The following is a 15,818-nucleotide window of genomic DNA, read 5'->3' as shown; positions in this document are numbered from 1 at the left end:
AAAGTGGCCCATCTTTGACCCACAAACCATCATAGCTAAGGGCGCAGATATGCACAACGCTGAAGTCACCTTTCATCACCATCCTGAGAAGTTTAGCTTAAGGCATACAGCACATGTCAAAACAACAGTGGCACACAACATATACTGAAAGCAAACACATATTCTGCAATACTTTTAGAGACAGAGAACTGACACTATGAAATCAGTATTTCAAAATAATCATTTCTATAAATTTAAAGGATACCACGAGTCAAACTCCATTTGGAACTGGTTAGAGAATACACATTTTTCCGTAAGGCAAAAACAAAATTTATACAACTCTCATGAGCATTATCTCTAGAGACAACCTTTATTTTTCCAACACAACCTGAACTCTAAGGAAAGCTTACACATTATTTCTTTAAGAATAAGGAATAAGGAATAGTTCTCTTTCTTAAAGGACATTTTAAAGCAATTTTTTGGGTGTTGGCTGCCTTTTAATCTTTTCTCTGTCAAGATGATCCAACACTGCTTCAATAAGGCTGAGGTCCAGGCTATGGGGAGGCCAATCCATGACTTACACTTTCCACTTTGTGTTTTTCCAATTGAGGTATGCTTCTACTGCAGTGGCAGTGTGTTTAGGATCGATGCTATGCGGAAAAATTACGATATTTCTAATCAAATGCTTTCCAGGTGATATTGCCTAATGGGTCAAAATCTGATGCTACTTTTCAACTGGGATAACAGCCCCAACAAATTTGTCAGGTCCTTGCCGGATATTTTTCCTAAGCACATGAATTTCCGCTATTGTTAATCTGCTGTACATATCTTTTTAGTCCTGCCACGTATGCTGCCATGATTCATAGGTCAGTGTAAGTATTAATGTTGTCTTAAAAAACATTCTTCTGAAAACTGCCAGGTAGAAGGACTGGACTGAAAATGAGCTAAAATCTGAATAAAGACTTTGAAAGACACTTCAGAAAGCCTGGAGAGATACTGGTTAAGATTCATCCCATATGAAGAAATTAAATATTTCTTATTATCTATTTTGAAATCCTTACTGCAAAATTTCAACAATAACAACAATAATAGCAGTAAATAACGTTCAACTTTAGTGTCATCTCTACCATCTAAACCCCAAAGACACTCTGTAATATTAAACAGAAATAAGAAGAATAAAACTCATTAACAGCAGGTAAGGATTATACCACAGAAGTTAATATGGCCTTAAGGTAGCAACCCAACTCTGTGGGCAAGTGTACTTATTGTGAGATTAAGCAACAGCTAATTACTCACTAGGTAAACAGAAGTACTAGCTACCATCAGGAAATGAAAAGGTAAATGCTTCCTTCCAATATCTGCTTGTTTCAAAGTTGTGGACATGTGGTCTTACAATGTGTGTTACTAAGCTTTTACATCACTTATTCCAATAAATTGTTTAAGCATTGCCTTTTATAACACCAGATATATTTGAAAGGGATCACTAAAATAAACTGAGCTTCCTTAACATTAGCACCCATTAGCTTTCCAGGCTACTTTGAAAACTTAGCAAAGTTAGCGACATGCAGTACTGTAAGCTTAGCTGTAAATTTAGCTGGTGCTGTCTCTTGTGCAATGATGGAGAGAAAGCAGGAGCTAAAATTACAGCTATGTTAGCAATATAAACTTAAAGGATGAGCATGCTATGTCAAACTGCCATAACTTATCATATCAGTTGCACCTAACTAGTCTGATGTTACCCAAAGAACGTTAATGCTAAATGCTAATGTTCTGCTAGTAGTCACATAAACTTGAAAACATTCTTTAAGATTCATATTTTGGGAGTGAATGCATCCATTCACTTGTGCTAGCAGAGTTTATTTTCCACCTCCAAGTAATTCATTCATTGCCTGGTAAATAAGATTGAACTAAACTTCAAGTGCAGCCAAGATTAGCCTGCTGGAAGGAGTGTGAAACCCTTCATATGTTTTCACTCCCCAAACAACGTGAAGCCTTGAACTTGTTAAAATTCAAAGGTGCTGCTCTCCTATTTTACTGCATGTCCAGGTCGGGGTAAGTGCTGACCATTCATAGTTGTGCAAATTGGATTAAGAGATTATAGAAAATTGCACAAACTGATGATAAAACAACTGTACGCATATAACTTTCAGTAGCCTGTGCGTGGCTGTGGCAGTTCTCTTATTGTCATACTAAAAATGTTAAATCTAGGCCCACGGGATTAAATAAAAAAGAAGAAAGGAGAAAAAAAAGTTTGACACCTCTGATTTGTCCAGTGATCGAAAAGCCAACAAAGCTCTCACCGGTTAACTTTCTGCCTGGAAGCTAAAGCATTACTTTCTGTGAAAATACGAGAAACAAAGTCATCTATTTTTATGTTACTGGGAGCAGAATAAACAAGACACACAAAAGAAACCCTTTGTGACAGAAACAAAAAAAAAAAAAAAAAAAAAAAAAAAGAGCAAGAACGTGGTACAAGCAGTTATGTAATGTGATGAAAGGTAGCAGTCACAGATGGTACAAAACTCATGGGTGACTTCTAAATGCAGAACACCAAGCTGGGGGTTCACGTCAAACTCAGGATCTAATATTTCATAGCACTTACGGCATACATGCAGGATTAAACGGCTAGCTGCCAATTATCTTACCAAGCAACCCTCACATATCACAGCACAACATTTCTCTCCTGTTTAACAGTAACACAAAAGTGACACCCCAATCTCTTAAAGAACCAAATAATCTCAGGGAAGCCCCCCCTTTGTTAAGCCATGTGTTTTACTCAAGGACATGGGACATAACTATACAGCCCAGCGTCCCTTCCATTGCAAGACTGCACCGCACCGCTGTATGGAGGATTAGGAACACCTTTGAACACATCCACAACAATGAACAGATTTAAGGGCTACTCAGTTCATCACAAAAAAAGCAAAAATAAGACTCAGTTTTATCTTGCCTAACATTTTTATGACTCATCGTACCATCCATCGCTCACGTATGAACTTGAGCATACACACATACACACGCGCGCCTGCTCGTATCAATTAATTCTCAAAATAACACTCGTGCCTTGAAATACACACGTCCCGAAAGTGTCAAAGCTTGATTAAACAAGGGTGTTTAGATGATTATGTTCTAATAATATTTGTGCCTTTGCAGTTCTATTAACCCTGTCGACCCAGACTGCAAAACAAAAAGAGGTCAACAGACAGCCTATATAAGTAATTATTTAATAATAATAATATTGGCATTTTTCACACATTTTGCTTCCTTCATAAGGGCGGATGCTGAGACTTGCAGCGTCGTATCGCTGTCCTCAATATAAGAGAGAGGAAAAAGCTCAGTTTGTTGTAAGGAATGCTGAGATGATGAAGGGTTTTAATCGAATCATCTGTCTTGCTCCCATTTTTTTCTCCCCTCTGTTAGAAGTTGCTTTAACGACAGACACAACACACGCGCAAGCTTCTCTGAGCCAAAGTTCCCAGAATCCATTGCAATTCAAGGTCAACTGACTCTTTTTCTGGCACTTGGCAAGCGCAGTTTTTTTTCTTGTGCATTATATGAAAACAATACAGCTTAAACAGCACACAGGTGCAAAAGGTAACTGCTTACATGAAGTGGGTGAATTTAAACAAAAAAAGAAAAGAACAGATCAGTTTATTTAAGTGTTTAAGTTTTTGAACAGCAGACAGGTGCTACCGACTTCGAGAGTTTTTCCCTCAGCATTGTGTAACCTGCTGTTTAAATATCACTTATGTACTTAGAATAAATCCCGATTTAGTGAAAGCTTTACAATGCATCCTTCTCCAAATTTCATTTCCATCTCATGTCACAAAGAAATCTAAATTCATCCGGATAATCTCTACACAAGTATCAAATTGCAGTGCGGTGTCTTTTGCCCTCAAGTGTCATTGGTGGGGGGGGTGAAAGTGAAATGAAGCAACACAGCGATTTTGACTGTTTTTATCCGGGAAGTATTTGATGTTTAAGCCTTCAAGCGAGGAAGGAAAAGAAAAAAAAAAGAATTCCACTTAAGAGTAAATGTGAAGACACTCGCACAGGGTTGCCGTGCCAATTCTGAAGCCATTTACTTGGCGTGGTTTACCTCATCAAGCTGTGTGCGTTTGTGCGCTTCACGTGACAGTTTGGTTTTTTATGTGAGAAATCTTTAACTGCAGGAGAAAAGAAAGAAAGAAAGAAAGAAAGAAAGAAAGAAAGAAAGAAAGAAAGAAAGAAAGAAAGAAAGAAAGAAAGAAAGAAAGAAAGAAAGAAAGAAAGAAAGAAAGAAAATCGCTCCTGAGATTTTCCAAAGCATTTGGTTGTCAGACTGGGAAACAATTTGTAGAGCTTAACCCAGAATTACACATTTGATTCTGTTTTATTAATCCCACAGTGGAATACAGTATGCCAGCCCTGCACAGCAGCGACGAGTGAATCATACTGATGTACAATCAGTTTAGCAGTTGAAAGTGCTCCATCCTCAACGCCCACAGAGTTTTGATTATTTTTGAAATAATGAGCGTGTGCGATGGAAGACAGTAAAGCATATGTTTGGCATCACCAGTCACATGCTGGAAGATCTAAGAGATAAGTGAGGAGACAATGGTTCTATTTCAGAGAAAGGCGTTAGATACATATCATTTTAAAGCATGTCTCCACAGACAATTTAGGTTTGGGTTATCAGAGCAAGTCTGACTTTATTAGAGTAGCATCTAAAGCTGCGTGGAATGACTGAAAGGGATGAATGTGCCCATACCAGAGGAGACATCAGAGGTCATTTCTAGCAGCCAAAAATACTAAAACTAACGTCTGCACACCTACTTTAACTTCTTTATTGTTTGAAACTATCATTTCAACTCACCTTGGGTTGTACCTCTACTTCTACCACTTGGTTCTTGTTCATGCAATCTTTGACAAATCCTTCGACATTGCTGTTGAACTTCATGAAGATCACATAGGCGGCGTAGCCCGTGAGCAGCGTGATACTTTCCCACATGGAGATGACGTTATCCAGGAAGAAGATGATGAGCAAGATCAGATCCAGGATATAGAAGGATACGTCACGGAAGAGCGGCCACCACGTCAAGTTGAGGATCTCCTTGGAGAAGATGGCGCACATCCCAATGACAAAGAGGATGTTGAAGACGGCCGAGCCCACGATGGTCCCGATGCCCACATTGCTGTGCGAGATGAAAACGCCAATGACGGAGGTGAAGAGTTCTGGAGCTGATCCTCCCGCAGCCATGAAGGTGGCGCCCGCAACGTCATCGGAAATGGTCAGCTTTTCTGTGATGACTGTCAGCGCCGGGACAAAGAACTCGTCGCACACGATGGCTAACGCGATGAACATGTAGATCATGCCAAACATGTGGAGGACCACTGCTCCTTGGCGCCTCTGGGAGAGGGTAAAAATGTCTGGTGGGTACTCCCCCTGGCTGTCGTTGCTATCTGCTGTAGATTTCATGGCTATTGGCATGTCAGCTGACACGTTGGGGTCTCTCTGGTGTTGGGTAAAAAGTAGGGTCCTGTGTGGGGCCGACTGATGGAGACTCTCCTGGGGGAGCACTGGCTCGCTGACACCTCCTGAGTTCCAGGCAAAGGCACTGTAGGAGACAGCACTTAAGGCCACCAGACTGAAGGCCAACCCCAAGATTCGTGTGGGCCTGAACTTTTTCCTCAGACACCGACGGCCCAGCTGCTTACAGGCAGGACCCAATATGGGTCTTGGCTCTGGAGAATCCATGCAGGGTTGATCTGACCCCATGTCTATGCAGCTTTTGGTGTCCTCTCTCTCAATAGGTGCGCAGAAGAGGGGAGAGTGGCGGAGCAAGTTTCACCGGAGACAACGCATCATGTCGTGTTTGGTTTCAAACTAACTGAATTGACAGTAGGTGTTTCCCAGGGTCTGGTTTGCCAAATGATGTCGTCATATTCGCCTCTGATGGACAGAACAAGGAAGAAAAAAAAATGAATACCGAGTGAGGGAAATTGAAGAGGTGATTTTGATATTTTACACAAGGTTTATTTGGTTGGTTATTAGTGGTCCTAAAAATCTAAGATAGAATGATTACAAATTATTAATTTGTAATCATTCTATCATAGTCAAACTAAACACACTAACATTAAACAACCAGTAAATCAGTGTCACTGTGGAAGACTCCACTATAAACCCACTCCCCAAAAAACATCAGGCTAGAAGGAGACATGTAGCAAACAAGATCCAAGAATTAGAGCCATGCACGTGCGGCTTACTCTGCTTAAAGCATTTTTAATACATATGACACGGACACTGTTTTGAACTGTTTCCATCTGAGAGGATGGAGGCAAGCAGTTAAACAAAGACGCATATTAAGGAAAAATACATGCAGAATTCACATGATCTGAAGTCTGAACATTTGCACGCAAATCCACCATGACTTTGTCATTTTTGGCCTCACAGCGGAACACCATAAGCCCCCCTACTACCGAGTGTATTTCTGAATCAACAGCACTCCACGTTTCCAAGTAAACCAATTCAAACCACAAGATATGCGAGCAGAGAGAAAACTTATCTCACTGACAGATTGATTGCAGCTGATCCTGATCGAACCCTTTCAATTCTGATTTTATCCAGCTGTTCAACAAAAATCATAATGAGTTTTTAAATGTATTTATCTATTTCCTGGGACAATATCAACGCAAAAGGCCGACGGTTTACGGACACCACAGGGCTGCAGTCCAAGATTGTAAACATGTAGCCTCCGACGACGCTGCGCAAGTGGAAGCACATCAAAACACGCACGCCGTGTCCTATTTGACTTTTCACTGATGCTGCACGGATGGTCTGACATACCAGCCCCACTGACAGCTCTTTCCCCCCGTCTGCCCTTCATTAATGCATTCGCCCTTTCAGGGGTATCACCACATCAGAAACAGCTCTAAGCATCACCCTCACGAACGTTAAGTTCCCTGCCGCGGAGCATGACGCGTGGACAGGCTGCAGACCGCGTCCTTACCTTTGAAAGAGGCGAGAAAACAGCCGCACGGCACAGCAGCAGTTGCAGCAGGTTGAAATTAGGAAATCGTCTCCGTTGCCCTCTTGCTCTCATTGAGCAAAGTGTGACCGGTCTGAGCTCTCCAGCGACAGAGGAGGAGCTTTAGATTGAGGGGTGGGGTGAGTGTTGGGGAGGTGAAGAATGCGCTCACCTCTCTCCCTCAGAGCAGCAGCAGCATCTCTGCCGTCTGGGATGACAAAGAGAGAAAAAAAATCTCCCAGTCGAAACGACCTCTCTAAAGTGGCAGAATATTGTGCTGGGCAGGGCTGACCACGTGAACCTGGCGGTTTATTATTAAAGCCAGGTAAGCGGCAGACAGCGCATCCGTCCCTCCGCTGATCACGCAGTGGGGGCGTTGGTGATGTTTCATTTTGAGGGAGGAGTTGCCGTGGTTACACAGCAAAGGCAGTATTTCCACTGATCCCCCTCCCCCGATGGCGGAACAGGTGGATATGCCTCAGCTTAGAAAATTTGTGTGCATGGCTGGGGTCACCTCAAGGTTACATGCGCGTGATGGATCCATTTCTTAAAGATAACCCTGGAGCCAAGCGATGCAGCACCGCTCATTTTAAAGAGCATGCTCCAGATAGAATTCAGCCTCTCTTTTTTTTAAACCCCCCCGCCCCCAAATTACACCTCTGCTCGGTTTTGGGAAGGTTTGGTTTCTTGCCAAGTGTTTAATGAGATCATTCAGGTCCGCTGTCACATCTTTCTGTTCATCGTGGAAGAGGCTCTGCCCCAGCAGCTTAGCTTGGCTTACCTCAAGATGTAGAAAACAAGAGTAAAACGCAGCTGTTCTGTTTTCTTTCTTTTGCTTGTATGTTTAAACTTTACCGCATGATTATTTACTGGACTGATTTGTAATAATGTGCATTTACTTCCTGGTAGAGCGCGATCAATACATCAGCCCCCAGATTAGCTACTTGATTAGCTATATTATTTTTTATTGGTAGTGGGGTGTGTGTGTGTGTGTGGGGGGGGGGGTGGCACTGGATAGATGACAGGGAAGAAACACCCTTCATGAGTTTTGATATTGCATATTTTGTCCGCTAGAGGGCGCTTTCTTCTGTTGGCCACAGGACAAAACACAAACAACCAGCTCATCCCAGCAGTCGGAGAAAAGGTAAAAGAGTTATCCACTTAAATAATTACATTTAGCAATTTTTTTTAGGGAAACCTGTTAATGTATCATGTGTCTAAGAGGAGAAAAAATGGCGAATGTTTCAAATTTTCAAATCACCAAAAATCGATATCAGTCTTAAAAATCCCATATCAGCAATTGTCTACTTCCTGCAGTTTCACTAATTCATTTTCCCCTTCACATTTACTTGGCAAAGAGTTGAACAATATATTATGGATTAATCTGCACACTTAAGCCAGTTACCTTAACACCTCTTTCAATCATCACGTTTAACTACCTTTATAAAAGAAAAATAATTTCACATTCTTTAAATAGGAAATGTTTCTTTTGTGTCTTTTGGGACTTGTCTCTGTCTGTTGTAATGTTTCCAGCCCACCTGGAGGCAATGCAAACAGAAACTGAGTATAGCAGATTTAGCTCACCTGAAACCTTGGCTGATTGTGACCTACACCCGTTTTCACGCCTTGGCTCATGTGATTAGGTAGAGGATCATAAGGGGGTCCTTTGTCCCTCTTCGGGGGGAAACTCCCACAGGGTTTAAATCTGGGACTCTCCACCATTTGACCCTAGAACTGAAGAAGCTTCTCGGATGAGAGGTGAAACGTCTTCAAGCAACTTAATGAAGTCCAGACGCTTTTCTTTCCAAGCTCCTTAGAGTACGATGACCTGGATGAGAGAGGCGAATGATTGCAAGACCTGAAAGACGACAGTGGCCAACTTTAAATCTAATATGGTCATTTTTTATAAACTTTAAAGATCACATGAGCTTTATTGGAGAGTGGCAAGTAGAGTATGTACCCCTCTACACTGAAAGGAGCCAGTTGAGGTGCTTCAGGCATCTGATTAGGATGGCTCCTGGATGCCTTCTAGGTGAGATGTTTCAGGTATCCCCAGCTGGGAGGAGACTTGGATGAGACCCAGGACATGCTGGGTGGAACATGTTTCTCTGCTGCCTATACCAGTCTCCTTTGGTGTCCCCACAGACAAGCGGATGAGCTGGAGAAGGCGGCCTGGGAGAGGGAAGTCTAGACATCTCCTCAGACTGCTGCTCTGCAGGCCAGACCCAGATAAATAGCTGAAAATGAATGAATGGATGGATGAGCGTCATATTCCAATTTGTTCATTTTTTAATATGTCAGCCCATGCCACCTCTTCATCTCACAAAACCCTGCAGTAGTACACGGGGTAGCCATGATTCCCCCTCATGTCAAATAAGTCCCCAGCTACTTAGTAGCCTGTGGGACAATTCCTGTTGGACTGACACAGACAAATAATCTTTATGCAGTGTGACAAAGTATGTGTGACACTAATGGTCTGGTGCTGTATGACAAATCACGATTCACTGACCTCATTGATTTCCCCCTCTGCTAACCTCTCTTGTACCCTGTGGCTGTTTCTTGTTACCTAACAGGAAACACAGAGGCAGAGAGATTTAACTTACATCACATTATTGATAGCATGATCTTTTGTGACCAGTAACCATTATGGTTTTTGGTAAGGGATTTATTTGCGAAGTGAGCAGCTCTTGTACTGGTTGTTTTGTAAATCTACAAATTTATTAATAATGCAAAAACCTGTGGAGTTCCCCCTATAGCCTGGGTCCAGGTAGGTGTGAAAGTAAATCAAGAAACCTGATCTAAGTATTGATTTAATGACACCAAATGGCCAATAGCTGAGCCATTTTCATGCTTCCACACCAGCAGCACATCCTGGACTGGACAGAAACATGTTGTTTTCTCTCTCATGGATAGACATGCATGAAATGTCTCAGGAAATATCTTACATTTGCTGAAGAAGCACTGACTTGGTTTTTGCAAATTAAGTGATCAGAATTTGGTGGTCAAAGGTCTAAATGACTTTGTCCTGCAGTCTCTTGAAAAACACACTTCTCTGTTCGATTTGGCCACACTTTAATTTGGGAACACTGGTAGGAAAACATGAGCCTATTTCATTCACACTTGCAGTCCTGCTGCACATGCAGTAGAGCAGCATCACAGGTAGACACACGATGGTGCAAGTTATAAGTGAAATTAGCACCATTATTGGAAAGTTAAACAGTGATAAATATTACATATTGCATTTATACAGTATGAATGTGAACATTGTCTGAAATACAGACATATTGGATATCTTTAGTTTTAAAAACTCGCCCAACCAAAATTCAGTATCAGTCGGGCTCTACTTAAGCTATAATTGAGCCAGTGTGAGATCATGGCTGCAAACTGACTACAGATCTGGACGGACAAGTATGTGCCTGGTTACTAGATCATACAACTCAGAACAGGCTTTTTAAATGTTTTTGACTTCTTCAGGGTTGTCTCCAACACAACCATATTGTCTATAAGCGTGTTTTTCAATTCGTCCATATTTATGCCTATCAGATGAGATCCCATCCAAGCTGTCAGCTCTTTTTCAACAATAGTCCCACAGCACACACGCAAGCCTCTCTTCTACACCCCCAGCACCGAGCGCTCACAATCTGGCTCCGTGTCGAGGATAAAAGTGATGACTGGTCACGGGTCATTTGGGTTGCGGTACAGAGGAAGGGTGATGGTGGCAGTTGTTTTGATATGTCTGAAATAGGTACTGTGACAAAAACAAATGACCCCTCCCCTCCACACCAGGCCCACCCAACCTACCCTCACTTTGGCCTGACAGCTAAATCCAAGCCTTTGTGTCCCACATTGTTGTAAGGATTTGTGGGCATTGGGGCACGGTGGGGCGGATAGATAGGGTGATGATAACCAAGCAAGTTTTTTCTGGTGAAGAGGGAAGTACAACTGACTAAAGCAAAGTACTGAGTTAGAGCTATTAAACAAGCTTTTTGCTCTTATAGCTGAGGAAAGAAGTGAAATTGGAGTCTCAAGATAAGCTTTTTCTAAAAGACTTTCTCTGGATTAGATGTCGAAAGCCCCAAATTAATAACCCCACCCATCACAACCACAAGTCTCTACAAAGAGGCTTGAACAGACCACCTGCTCCTTAGGAAAAGGTGGAAATGAGATGCTCAGGAAGTGGCAAAAATGGCAGCATAAATATATTCAAAGCTCAGCATAAAACCAAGATTGTTCCAAGATAATGTGGGCGGGACCAATTTGTCTTAAAATGAGGGGGGGGGGATTCATTTTAGCAGAAGTAGTGCAAAAGGGATTAACGAAACGATAATCCACAAGCAGGTTTGATCGCCGGGTGCTGGGCTGATTAGATGCAAGCACACACTGTGAAAGTGAAACCCTGCTTTCATGGTATATGTTAGCGCACGTTAGTCCAAAACTTTTCAAACTGGTTTGTAATTTTTGATTTCTGTATTTTCTTTTGTTTATTTATTTTTTTAAACTACTCGTTGTACTAGGATGGGGTGAAGGTGTTACATCATTAACGTGCTGATGTTTGCTAGTACCGCTGAAGTTGTGTGTGTCACTGCACTCAAACAAAACTTTCTTTGCCCTCATAAGTATAAAGCAATAGTCTTAAGTAAAGTGCAACTGAAATATATGAAATCAGAAGGTTGATTTATCCAAATAATTATTCATTAAGGAAAATATGACTGGTATAATTGAATGTATACCAATCAAGTAAATGTCATTTGACCAGATTCCAATAACTTTAATGTTTTACATTGTACTTGTGTTGAAAAATCCCCTGTAAATTTACATTGAGTCAAATTGCAGTCAGCACTTTCTGCATTTTTATGAGTGTCGATTATGAGCTATTTGGAAATAAACCACAATACTGAGCAAACTGAAATCTGTTCAAATTTTTGAGACCGTAAAGCAAAACTCATTAAAGTTTATTCTGAGGGAATCGAAACACGTGCAATCCTCCCAGTATTGCTGAAACATTTCAATGAAACCTAAAGAAGTCAGCTTCCTGACCTTAAAAGTCACTGGACATGGTGCTTTCAATTCAATTTTATTTATATAGTACCCAAACAAAATAACAGTCATCTCAAAGCACTTTGTATTGTAGGGTAAAAATAATAGAGAAAACCCCAACAATCAAACAAACCCTTAGGAGCAAGCACTTGGCAACAGTGGGAAGGAAAAACACCTTTTTCACAGGAAGAAACCTTCAGCAGAACCAGGAAGTGGCAGCCATCTACCGTGACCAGTTTGGGCTGAGGAAGACAGGACAGAGGTATACTGGGGAAGAGAGCCAGACCACCCTGCTGCGTGCAACTTTTAATTATAAAACTGAAACTCTTTCAAATTAAAAACAAAACATGACCTGAACCACAGTGAAACGGCGGTTTTGTATTTTTGACCTGGTTAATCTTAACTATATTTTTATATAATTGTTCAGTACTTTGAATTTAACTAGTGTGTCCTCCAGAGTGTGTTATGGTCAAGATAGTCTGGAAAGTGACAGAGATGCTTCAAAAAGCTGAATTTCCTACGTGTGCCTTTTATGTCATTACCCTAAAGGTTCAGAGGAAACTTCAAAAAGCCCCGCACATTAACACTCGGGCTTGATTTAAAGCTACATTGTGCATTAAAGTAAGAAATACTATCATGAATGGATTTCTGTGCCGGGGTCATGAAGTCACCTGAAGCAAATCCAATCAATCTTTGCCTTTTGTGACCTTACTGTATTTAATAATGGCGGGGCAATGCTAAAGCAGAACAAGCAAGAAAAAAAATCATATCGATTTGCTCTCTTCATCCCTCATGTCACATTTCTAAAAGCAGGAGGGACAGCACGTGCGGGGTGTCCTTGTGACCTTTGGTGGTGCAACATGCCTTTCAATATTTCATGGCTTTTTTTTTTATCCATGGATGTTTGATGAGTGCCGGGTTTGAGTAAATAACAACCTGACAGTGCAGCAAATATTCTTTGGCTGTTATCTGCTATTGAGAAGCGTGGTGTGAAGGGGCACGGCATTGATACAGGGTGCGTGCTGCATTATAAGGTTAATCCTTATGTCAACAGCCCCACAGATGGACTGACCTGCTGGGCGGCAGTGAGTTTATGTTGGGTGGGGTGGGGTGGGGCGGGGGGGGGGATACATCAGTGCTGTCTGTCTGGTTTCGACGAGCAGGAGGTGTGGGTGAACGAGACGGGGTAAAAACCAGACAAGTGAGGGGAAAAAAAGTCAAAAAATGTTTCATGCGCCGATGTCATTAGGAAGGCGAAAGCAGAGCTGTAATCCTATTTTAATCGCAGTGGATTTATTAAACAGGAGCAGCAGGTTTAAATCTCAGCAGATTACACAGACGGCCCAAGGAGATGTGGAGAGGGGGGGTCGGAGAGGGTTGCGTAATCAAGTGCACTTAAGGTGATATGGTTCATTTTTGACAAGTCAAGACTGACGGAGGGGGGTCGGGGGGTCTTTAAAATACAGAGAAGTCACATCCTCTCAGATTGTGAGGAATCGGTTGATGTTTTGCTGGATCAACACCTACATTTCTAATGTTTTGGAATAATTACTTTTGGCGAAGTTAAGACAGAGTGCCAGCTGCAGATGTTACTAATTATTTGGACAAGTGTGCGTGAGCCTTGGTGTCCCTTGGTGTTGGTGCAAATCTCCTTGGCATCCTTTGTAGAAGACCGAAGAATGGGTTAATCCCAGGTCACGTCACATCTGGACTTAATCAAGTCGGTCCCTTAACAGATCAGGAGGAACATGCTTCGACCTTCAGAGGTCACCAGCAGTAAGAGGTTTTAGAACAATAGCAGTGTGAGAGGCTATTCTTATTAATCACACAGAAATCTTAGAGCAAATTAGACAGTTTCCCAACCTTCACAAAATACACAGGTAAAGGAACTGAAGGTGATTTTCTCCCTTAACTTACCCTTTTCAAAAATTTCACTTTAAGCATCATTGAATTGTATAGGCTGTCATTTTTATTGTAAAGAAAGGCAGAAAATATTTAAACTCATTCACCTTCAAAGACAGTACGAAATACTGCTAAACTTGGCACAAGGTCTAAGTTAAGCACCAAACTAGACAGTTCAATGCCCTTAAAATGGACTCGTAAGATGCCAGCACACTCTTCAGAGTGTTGTCGCTGAACTTTGCCTTTGCCAAATGTTTCGTGTAAAAGATTGCCAAGCTCTCCATCTGTTGGCTGAGCGCGGCAAAGCAAGCTTGGCTTGCTTGTGACAAAGCCCAACTTTTTGATAGGGAGCCATTTTGAGTCCTTTCTCTCATCTTTAGAGGTGCAGCAGGTAAGGTGTGTTGTTCAAATACCTGGACTTTTGTTTTATCACCATCTTTGCTATACGGTGATGTGATGAAGAAAGTGCACTTAGTGGAAAATGTTGACTTTTTATGACATATTTGGACAAGCCAAACCTTTTTTCCTCTTTGAAAACAGTGACTTTCACTGAAGGTAATCTAATGTTATGGAAGTGCTGACTGGCAACAACATAAAAACTGTTTTTCAGTCAACAACAAAAACACAGTGTGCAGTGGAAAAAGTTAGCAAATCTTTGACCTGAGAAACTAGTAATAATTAAATAGAAATAACTTCCTGTATGAAGTGATACCCCAACATCTTTCATCACTGTTCAGTTGCAAGTTGTTTTCCTCTGTAAAAGGTTTACTTCTAGTCGATTAACCTCGAGGGCTCACAGACTTCAACAGGCGTTGAATGAATTGTTTCAAGCTGCCCAGACTGTGAGACATTGAAGGAATCCCCCAAAATAACAATATCCACTACCATGCTCCAAAAGGTGGGAGCTTCGTGCTTGGACACTTATCTTCATTGTAGAGGGGGTGTTAAACATAAGGCCCGGTTGACCAGAATCGGCCCAGCAAAGAATCCAATTTGACCAACTGGGCAGCTTTGGAAAATGTGAAGGATTGCAGAGATTTTATATTTTGACTTTATGTTTAAAACTGTAAGTTTTAAAGATTTTGCTATTGATAAAAGATTCCCTCCCACTGCTAGTACACAAAAGTGTTTAGGGGATAGATAAACTATTATATGACAGAAGAATTCCTATTTGTTTGTTTGTTTATTTTACAGTGGACTCACAATAAAAAATTAGAGAAAATTCTGTGAATTAATTAAAATTGTATATAATTTTATAATTACCGGACAGTCTGGGCATCGAACTCACAGACTTTTTACTGTAATACTAATAATTTTTTTCACCTTTATTAAACAAATAATAATAATTAGAATAATATTTATTCTAATTATTATTACGTGATGATAAATCTAATTTTTTTCTTTGTCATCCCAGCCCAGCTGGGGTCTGCTCGAACACCTCCATGATCCTCGGTTGTAGTTTAAATGATGGAAAAATAAACATATTTTTAATTTTTTTAAGTATTTTGTTTAACCTTACTGGACTTAATACACTCACCGTCTATATTACTTCCTTTTGCAATACTTTGTTCTCTCAGACGATGACTGAGCATGTCAAAGGACAGATTTTCTATTCCCAAAAACACGGTTTTTGCGTATGATCTGTCATCTGTCTACTACCATCTATTGGATAATGCGTGTATTGCATTTCCTTTAAAATTAAGTACCCTGGCTAAATAAAAGTTAGGAGAGGTCCTACAGTCTCATGACTGTACTGTATTAGGTTACTGTGACATCAGCAGTAATTCTGAATTTCCCGGAGGAACCCACCCGAGGGATAAATAAAGTTTCATGTAATCCAATGTAATTCCACCTGTGCTTTGTTTGGACCACTCATAATATTTACTTTGAAAA

The 15,818-nt window shown here is 41.1% G+C and overlaps 1 protein-coding gene across 7 annotated transcripts in view; it reads right to left on the bottom strand.

Annotated features, from left to right (window-relative positions):
* Window positions 1-7,403, bottom strand: part of LOC113018628 (sodium/potassium/calcium exchanger 2) — a 49,039-nt gene extending 41,636 nt beyond the window's left edge. For 2 of the 7 annotated variants that reach the window (XM_026161811.1, XM_026161814.1), the window contains exons 1-2: window positions 6,969-7,403; window positions 4,835-5,911 (exon numbers count right to left, since the gene is read on the bottom strand). In XM_026161811.1, the coding sequence (XP_026017596.1) occupies window positions 4,835-5,737 (903 nt within the window). In that variant the 5' untranslated portion in view covers window positions 5,738-5,911; window positions 6,969-7,403. Of the gene's footprint in view, window positions 1-4,834; window positions 5,912-6,805; window positions 6,912-6,968 lie in introns of those variants that run through there. The other 5 variants (XM_026161816.1, XM_026161815.1, XM_026161817.1 and 2 more) reach the window with 3 other exon arrangements.
* Between the last annotated feature and the right edge of the window lie 8,415 nt (window positions 7,404-15,818).

This window comes from Astatotilapia calliptera, chromosome 3, assembly GCF_900246225.1.
Source record: "Astatotilapia calliptera chromosome 3, fAstCal1.2, whole genome shotgun sequence".
Taxonomy (NCBI): domain Eukaryota; kingdom Metazoa; phylum Chordata; class Actinopteri; order Cichliformes; family Cichlidae; genus Astatotilapia; species Astatotilapia calliptera.
The sequence above is the reverse complement of the archived record's forward strand: the minus strand, read 5'-3'. Positions and strand labels throughout refer to the sequence as shown.